At 48.4% G+C, this 9,196-nt stretch overlaps 1 protein-coding gene across 1 annotated transcript; it reads right to left on the reverse strand.

The window, feature by feature from the left end:
* Positions 1-1,107: 1,107 nt before the first annotated feature.
* LOC120500620 (keratin, type II cytoskeletal 8-like) lies at positions 1,108-7,667 on the reverse strand. The gene is made up of 8 exons (XM_039705754.1): positions 7,583-7,667; positions 7,153-7,292; positions 5,693-5,910; positions 4,925-4,985; positions 4,224-4,319; positions 3,746-3,910; positions 2,914-3,134; positions 1,108-1,876 (listed from the first exon to the last, which is right to left on the reverse strand). The coding sequence occupies exons 1-8, from the start codon at positions 7,665-7,667 to the stop codon at positions 1,108-1,110; spliced, it is 1,755 nt and encodes a 584-aa protein (XP_039561688.1).
* Between the last annotated feature and the right edge of the window lie 1,529 nt (positions 7,668-9,196).

A 9,196-nucleotide genomic window follows, 5' to 3' on the forward strand; every position in this document is an offset into this window, starting at 1 on the left:
CCAGGGACAGTTGTGCAGGGGGAGCTCAGGATGATGCACAGCCCGTCCAGACCAGTGGTATCAGCAGGAAAGTCCCATTTCCCCTGACAATGAGGGGAGACAGCTTCATCCCGTTCCACTGGTGAGAATTTCCATCCAAATTTTACTTGTGGGCAGCATCTCCAGGGGAACCTGAGCCACTTCCATAGGCAGACCAGTAACCTGGGCTTGGAGAAGACCACTCTCCTCCAGACCTGCATTCCTCAATCTCATCTCTGCAGCTGGGTGTCCCATCTCCACAGGTCCCTCCACCATAACAACCGTCTCCTCCAGAGCAATCCCAACCACCTTCTCCCCCACTCCCAGACATGCAGGAGCCAGCAGAGCTCGATCCCCAAACTCCAGAGGTGGAGCTTCCTCCTCCTCCAGAGATTGAGCCTCTCCTGCCTGAGCTTTCTACTCCATACCCCGAGCCTCCATCATATCCAGAGACTCCCCCATATCCTGAGCTCCCTCCGTACCCTGAACCTCCTTCTCCTCCACCAATGCACCCACCACTGCCATAACTGGATCCACCACTGACTGAGCTTCCTCCTCCTTCCCCACCACCAGAGATGGAGCCTCTCCAGCTGCTCCCACCTCCAGAACTCATGCCCCCACTGTGGGAGCTGCATCTGCCGCTCCCAGAGCCAGATCCATAGCCACCGGAGCTCTGGCCACCTCCAGACATGGAGCCTCTTCTGCCACAGCTGCTCCCACCTCCAGAGCTCATCCCACCACCGTGGGAGCTGCATCTCCCACTCCCAGATCCTGATCCATAAGCACCAGAACTCTGACCACCTCCGGACATGGAACCTCTCCTGCCAGAGCTACTCCCACCTCCAGAGCTCATCCCACCACCGTGGGAGCTGCATCTGCCACTCCCAGATCCTGATCCATAAGCACCAGAACTCTGACCACCTCCGGACATGGAACCTCTCCTGCCAGAGCTACTCCCACCTCCAGAGCTCATGCCCCCACTTTGGGGGCTGCATCTTCCACTACTGGAGCCAGATCCATAACCACCAGAGCTCTGGCCACCTCCAGATATAGATCCTCTTCTGCCAGAGCTACTCCCACCTCCAGAGCTCATGCCCCCACTTTGGGGGCTGCATCTGCCACTGCCAGACCCTGATCCATAACCACCGGAGCTCTGGCCACCTCGGGACATGGATCCTCCACTGCCTGAACTTCCTCCTCCTCCACAGATGGAACCTCCACTGCCTGAACTTCCTCCTCCTCCAGATCCTGAGCCTTTCCCACCTCCTGAAATTGAACCACCACCACCAGAGCTAGACCCCCACCCTCCAGAGCTGCTGCCACCCTTGGACATGGAGCCTCCACTGCCTGAGCTTCCTCCTCCTCCAGATCCTGAGCCTTTCCCACCTCCAGAAATGGAACCACTACCACCACCAGAGCTAGACCCCCACCCTCCAGAGCTGCTGCCACCCTTGGACATGGAGCCTCCACTACCTGAGCTTCCTCCTCCTCCACATATGGAGCCTCCACTGCCTGAGCTTCCTCCTCCTCCTGATCCTGAGCCTTTCCCACCTCCAGAAATGGAACCACCACCACCACTGCAAGACCCCCACCCTCCAGAGCTGCTGCCGCCCTTGGACATGGAGCCTCCACTGCCTGAGCTTCCTCCTCCTCCAGATCCTGAGCCTTTCCCACCTCCAGAAATGGAACCACCACCACCAGAGCTAGACCCCCACCCTCCAGAGCTGCTGCCACCCTTGGACATGGAGCCTCCACTGCCTGAGCTTCCTCCTCCTCCAGATCCTGAGCCTTTTCCACCTCCAGAAATGGAACCACCACCACCAGAGCTAGACCCCCACCCTCCAGAGCTGCTGCCACCCTTGGACATGGAGCCTCCACTGCCTGAGCTTCCTCCTCCTCCACAGCCTGTGCCTTTTCCACCGCCAGAGATAGACCCACCCCCACCTAAGCTGGATCCACCCCCTGCAGAGCTTCCACCTTTTCCCCCTCCAGTGACTGGCCCCTTTGTTCTGCTCCCACTGGTACCATCAGAACTCATTCTCCCCTTCACATTCTTTATGCCTCCAAAAACTCCAGAAATTCTGGCATTGTGGTCAATGACACCTGGAAGAAATGGAAATTACATTCAATTTATCCTTTTTACCTCAGAAAATTCTGAGCAGGGCTGATTTAAACATCATCCTTCCTACCCTGGTGATCATGGACTTATCTTTGAAGGGGCCAACAAGAATCTCCCTTAGTAGACATTAATATATGGAACATTTTCTCATTTTTCTGGTGTTTTAGCTTTTTTTTTTTTAACATCATTTATGTCTTATTTCACCCATGAACACTCAGTGCAGCCTATCCTTTACAAAGGCCAAGCCTGTGTTTCTCTCTCCTTCAGCTTCCTTATCTTTCACACAAATTTTAGGACTAGTTTTTATTTCCTTCCCTTGGGCCCTGCATCAAATAGACCTATGGGTTAAATGTGGTGTTTCCCATTTCCTCCAAATTTATTAGGAATTAGCCAATAATTCTAAAGCCACTTGTTACATTAATGTGTGTTCCCAAACTCCCCTTTGCAACCTTTCCTGAATTTGGATGGGAACTGGGACAGTTTGTTCCAATGGTGTCAAGACCACAAAGTAGGAACAGTTTCCTGTAAAAAAAACCTGAGAAAATTGGGATACTCACAGATCGTGGCTGGTGATCCTTCCTGGATCCTGTGGAGGAAAAGTGACACTGAAGTAAGGCAGCCAATAAAATCAGAATTAAAATTCAGGTTGGTCTTTATCAATGATCTGCAGAAAGGTGACTCGTCCCAGGCCCAGTGCATCCCAGAGATTCTAGTGACAGATCCATGGACATGCTGCTTTGTCTGGGTGCTTCACCCAGGGTGGATTTTGCCCCCACCTGTTCTCCTCCTCCTCAAGGAGTGATCGATACATGGCAATCTCAATGTCCAGGCCCAGCTTCACATTCAGGAGCTCCTGGTAATCGTGGACAAGCTGAGAAAGGTCATCCTTGGCCTGTTGGAGAGCATTTTCCAGCTCCTCTAGCTTTTCCTGGCCGTCCCTGACGGCCGAGCTCCCACGGTGCTCAGCATCTTTAATGGAGTCCTGGAGGCTGGAATTCTGCAGAGGGAACAAAGGGAATGTGACCATGTCCCATCTGTGGGGAGGATTTTATAAGAGAATCGTGGAATATCCATTGCAGGAGGGAACCACAGGAATCATCAAATCCAACTCCTATCCCAGCACAGGAAAACCCCCAAATCCCATAATTTTCACACCCTCCTGGCATTCCTTGGAAATCAAAATGCTTTCCTCAGTGACAGAAGAGCAAAAATACATTGGACTGGGTAAACTAACACAACTAAAACCCAATATAGATAAAAAAATATAAATCTGCTTCAATTGGAAGAGAAAACTCCATCCCTAAGTTTGCCTCCAAACAACTGGCTGCTATATACTGCACTGAGATCCCACAGAAAAGGGGCTTAAACCATTAGTCCTGGTGGAAAATATCAGCTTTACCCTTTTCCTTGCGATTTCAATTTCTGGTTGGAGTCTTTGGATTTGCCTGGCAAGTTCCTGGATTTCCTGGTGACTGTTCCTCAGCTGCTCTCGTTGACTCACCCACATGTTCTGCAGGTCCTGGTACTGATGGGAAGAGGACACAAGACATTTTTGGTTTCTTTTCCAATGAGGAAATTTGTGTTCCTGTTTCCCTGGCGTGCACTCACCCTGCCCCGGTACATGGCATCCACTTCAGCCGTGCTCCTGTGGGCTATCCCCTCGTATTCCTGCCTGACCTCCTCAATGATTCCATCCATGTTCAGGTCCCTGTGGTTGTCCATGGACAGAATAACATCAACGTTCCCAGCAACCGTTTGCAGCTGGGACAGCTCCTGCAGGGAAAACCAGATTAGGGATTTTAACAGTCCTTGTGGTCAGTCCAGGTCTTTATGAGGAAAAAATGGGACCTTGTGGCCAATTTTCCACTGGAATTTCTCCACCTGCAGCCCTCAGGTACCACTGTACCCCCACCACTTGTAATTTGCAAGGTCTTCTAGCCTTCAGGACACACCAGTCCCCTTTTCACTCACAAAAGGCCAAGGATAATTAACTCTCAAAGCCAAAAAATCCCACCCAAGCAAAATTTCTGGGAATCTCCAGAAGGTGTGTCCTTCAAGACCTGAGGGTAAGATTTGAATCACTCACAGCTTCATATAAACACCGGAGGAACTCCAGCTCCTGCCTCAGGATATCCACTCGGACATCAAACTCCATTTTTCCCATGTAGGCACTATCCAGTTCCTGTAAAAAAAAAACCCCAAAATATTGTAATATTTGCATTTTGTTGACCCAAATGCTACACTGAAGTGCAATTCTTGGGATATTTCCGTAAAGCCTTCATTCCTGGAATCAAATAATGGCCTAGAGATCTCAGATTTCATTTGAAAAGCAAGGGGAACAAAAGGAAAGCATTTAAGATTAAAAAATTGGCTGGGAAATGAGTACCACAGCTACAGCAAAAAATCTGTTCCTGGAGAACATGAGAAATGGGAAAACACAATTTTTATTCATACTTCTAGTAAAAAGTTGCCTAAATTTTATCTTCACAGATAGTTTTAGTTTTCTAAACCATCTACAGACATTATTTAACTTAATAACAATATTCCACCTGGACTGGGATTGAGTAAATACGGGAAAACCAGCACTTTTTAGATATTTGTCCTACAAAGGACCAATTCATTCTCTAGAGGAAATAATCCCTCCTCAGTCTTGTTGTGGCTTTCAGTTAGTTTGGTTAAAATTAGACAAACTCAGCAAAAACTTCAGCTTTTGAGAACCTTGGCAACCACCCAGATATTGTTTTATTTCTAAGGCTTTGATTTACTCGGGATCTCAGGTCAATTCACCTTTTTAAGCTCCACAAACTCCTCCTCCTTGGACGTGCGTTTGTTGATCTCATCCTCGAATCTGCAGGACAAAAGGAGGTAGATTATTATCTATTATCTATAATATATTATCTATCTGTTATCTATTATTAATTAATAAATTTAATTAATATATCAATTACCCTTAATTATTGATATTAGTTGTTAAGTCAGGTGGACAAGTAAACAACATAATCACTCAAAGGCTGAATGCGTTGAGTTTTCATTTTACTTTAATTGCAATTTCTGGCAAGTGCAAACCCTCTGCAAAAAGATGCACTAAACAGCCCAAAAAATCGGGTCAATACAGATCACTTCAAAATTTAGTAATTCTGAACTAAACTTTCCATTTTTCAGAGCTGTGGGTGGACATAAATTATGTAAACCAGAAAAGGTGACAACTCTTCCCAACCTGACCCCAAGTTCAGCTCTGTCCCTTCCCACCAGGGCCCTGTGAGTGGAATCCTGGGTCACTCACTGCTAGGGGGGAGAAAGAAAAGGGGGAGTCTGGGAAGGAAAAAGGATGGGAGAGATCATTGCAAACTTTGGTTTTCCTCTCATTTTTGGGATTTCAACCCTTACCAAACTCTTCCAGCATCAAAGTCAAGCCCCATAATGCACCTGCAGCAGTGCAGAGCTAAGAAACTTCAAACTCCTGCAGATGCAAAGCTGAGCTTTGCAATCCAAGGGCATATGAGCATCACCTGGGAAAATCCCAGCACCTGTTTTCCCAGATTTGTGACTATTCACCTGTTTTTGTAATCCTCAACAAGCTGGAGCATGTTGTAGGCTTCGGGATCCAGCTGCTCCTTCTGGCTCTGGAGTGTCTCGAGCTGCCGCTGCAGGTTGGTGATGTAGGACTGGAAGAAGTTGTTGATGTTTCTTCTCTCCTCAGGGCCAGAGCTTTGCTGCTGCAGAAGTTCCCACTTGGCCAAGAGTGCCTGATTCTGCCGCTCCAGACATTGAACCTGGAAGGGGAAGCAGATCCAGAGGGGCTGCATGTCTCCAGTTGGCATCTCTGCCATGGAGATGGGCTGGGAGAGCTGAGGGTGCTCACCTGGAGAGGAGAAGGGAAAAGAGACCCTGGAGCCCCTTCCAGTTCCTAAAGGGGCTCCAGGAGACCTGGAGAGGGACTGGGGACAAGAGCCTGGAGAGAAAAGACAAGAGGGCAGGGATAGGTGCAATATTGGGAAGAAATTCCTCCCAGACAGGGTGGTGAGGCCCTGGAATGGATTTCCCAGGGGATGCTCCTTTCCTGGAAGTATCCAAGGCCAGGTTGGACAGGGCTTGGAGCTCCCTGGGACAGTGGAAGGTGTCCCTGCCCATGGCAGGAACTGGATGAGCTTTAAGGCCCCTTCCAGCCCAAATCATTCCACGATTTTATAATATTGACCAGGTGATAAGCTGGATACCCAAAAGTTTAGAAGGGAAAGAAGAGTCACAGACATGCTAATTTTTCAGGACTATGGAATCCTAAACCTCCTCAGTGTAACCAGCACCTTCTGTCCAGTGAAATAGGAAACCCTGAAGTCCCCACATGCAAAAGAGAGAAGCAGAGACAGAGACACCTTCCAGATACCAGTGAGTTGGAAAAGCTTTCATGGCTGGTTTGAGTAGAAGCAGGAGAGAAGACAAAACTGGAGAGATGGAAAGTAATGAAAAAGCTGAAGATGGACCACCTAGTAGAGGGCAGGGGTTCCAAACCAATAAGTGATTTTTTAATAAATCAGAGAAATTGAATTCACTTGCAATTTCTGGTGAGTGCAAACCCCTGCAAGGAGAGGCACTAAATCAGCCTGTTCTTGCAAAGTTTGGCTTTGCCTGAGAAACAAATATCAACTCATCAAGATGTCCAAGTGCCTCACCCATTTTTCCTGCTGGCATCAACAACCTCCAGGCACCAGAACATAGGAATATATATTCCCAGAAACCCCTTTCTTCCAAAGAGGAGTGAGTCTATGTGCCAGTGACATCTCAGCAGTTTATTGTCCTGCCACAAAAGACAACTTCAAGACTTTTACCCCAAGGCAAAAAGTGATTTACCCAGCGGTGTTCACAGGGACCCATTGTGAGCTTCACAACAGCCTGTGGGAATTCAGCCAATGCTGGGATTTTTGTGGGGAAAAGATGGAACATGAAGGTGTCCCCATGACTCACACTTGCCTTACACTTCCCCCTTCCCAGATAACAGCACAGAAACCAGGACTCACCTTCTCGATGAATGATGCAAATTTGTTGTTGAGAGCTTTGATCTGCTCCCTCTCATCTGAGCACACTCGCTGGAACTCGGGGTCCACCTGGAGCCGTATTGGCCTCAGCAAGTTGGTGTTGACATGGACTTCCTCAATGCCTCGGAGAATTCCAGCCTGTCCCAATCCCTGTCCAGCCCCTTGTTCCCCTACACCAAGACCTCCTCTGACTACCTCCCTGCCTGAACCTCCTCTGTAGGTGCCACCAAGCCCTGTTTTACCACTTTGAAAACTTCCCACGAAATATCCTCTTCCACCAAAGCCTGTCTCAGGTTGTCTCCAGCCACCAAACCCAAGGCATCTCCCATATCTTACTCCTTCTCCTCCGTAGCCTCCACCAGTATAGACATTCCTGAACCCTCCAAAGTTGTGGAGGCTCCTGCTGCCATACCCATGCCCAAACCCTCCGAATCTCCCATCTCCACCACCCAAGGTCCCGCAGTGAGCAGAAGAAGAACTGAAACTTCCGTTCCCATATCCGGAGAAATATCGTCTCATGGCAGCACTTCCAGGTGGGAGAGCCGGTGGAGGAAGTGGTGAAACAGGAGGAGAAATGAGAATGAAGGATCCTCAGCTACTTTAGAGGAGTATGGAAGTTCTCCTTTATACGTTCTGGAGGAGCTCATCTCCATTCCGTAGTAATTAGCAGGTCTCTAATGTTGTTATTGGGTTTGGTTCATCAGGCAGCAATTAATGGCTGCCCAGAGAGGTCAGATAAACACCAACACTAGTGGGGCAGTTGTGAAATTCCCCAAATCCTGCCTGACTCATGAGCTTTGCTGACGGATCTCCTTATCTCATTAACCTCCATCCGTAATTACAGTTACCTCTGCTCATCCCCACAGCTCATGCTCTCCCATATTTCCCCACCTCTTTTGGTATTTCAAGGGGCACAAGACCTTGATGGTCCTTGGGGGTGTCTGACCTCCCTTCACTGCATCACCAGGAGTACCTGCTGCACCCTTTGCTTCACATTCCTGTTCTCTCTTTCCCAGAATATCCCAGGAGCAACTTCTGCTTCTCACAGGGAGGATCCACCCCTCTCCCCATCTCTGTGCCAGACTCCACCTTTCAAACATTCAGTGGCTATGGGCATATGGAAAAGCATTCGGGAACCAAACCCCACTGCCGGCAGCACCACTTGGAGGCTCCAGCCTGGATTAATTTCTTGAAAAGTCACCAGATGTGGTTCCTCTAAAACCACCTCTGGAACCACATCCCCATGGGAAGAACCTCCTCTTTGACCCTTACATGACTTTAGGAGGAGCTGGACTTCACCTGGCAGGATTCTCTTCCTCCCAAAGGAGCTGGATGAAGCCAGGCTGAGAATCCATCACAAAGAGGTTCTGTGGTCAGGGCTGTGCAATCCTGGCTCCATTTGGAAAGTGCCTCATAAATTCCCTAAATTAGGGGTTTGTAGCTGGAGGTTATTAAAACAGCTGGAGTATCTCAAGGTGGACAAGACTTTGGATGCTCAAAGAGACTTTTCTCACCTGGAAACACAGTGTTTTTCAGGAAAACAGCTGAGAAATCCACTTTTCCCTACCAAAATCCCCTCCCTCACCTTACACCAGGAAATGCCAAATTGGTATCTCAGATCTTCCTTCTGTGCCATTTTTTTTATTAATTTTAATCATTGTCTACATTTCCTGAAGAAATTCAACCAGATTTCCAGCTGATTTCCCCCTTTTTATAAACCTGCATAAAAATCTGACTTGGATGGAGAATTCTGTCTCCTGCAGGAATTAATTACGGTGAACATTAAAAAATGGTGCGATTACCAGTATTTTAAAAGCAGGGGAGAGGGGAGGGAATTCCCAAAGGAGACTGGAAAGGTTGGTGTCAGAAGACCCAGAGGGGTGCCCGGGGTGACATGGGCCCCTGGCAGGAAGCCAAAGACACTTGGGAATTCAATCTTAACCCATGGAGCAAATTAGCAACTTTGTATGAAGAATTATAAGTCACAAAAGTTTAAGTAGCACAATAGCAGTTGTCACAGGGTGAA

The sequence above is a fragment of the Passer montanus genome, unplaced genomic scaffold, assembly GCF_014805655.1.
Source record: "Passer montanus isolate IOZ18808 unplaced genomic scaffold, ASM1480565v1 scaffold183, whole genome shotgun sequence".
Taxonomy (NCBI): Eukaryota; Metazoa; Chordata; class Aves; order Passeriformes; family Passeridae; genus Passer; species Passer montanus.

Excerpts from the sequence above, each read along its gene's own strand:
- LOC120500620 (XM_039705754.1), bottom strand. The coding sequence starts at position 7,667 with ATGGGAACGGAAGTTTCAGTTCTTCTTCTGCTCACTGCGGGACCTTGG. Across the intron at positions 4,986-5,692 it reads GTTGAGGATTACAAAAACAG|ATTCGAGGATGAGATCAACA; the intron begins GTGAATAGTCAC and ends TTTGTCCTGCAG. Across the intron at positions 3,911-4,223 it reads TCCGGTGTTTATATGAAGCT|GAGCTGTCCCAGCTGCAAAC; the intron begins GTGAGTGATTCA and ends TTTTCCCTGCAG.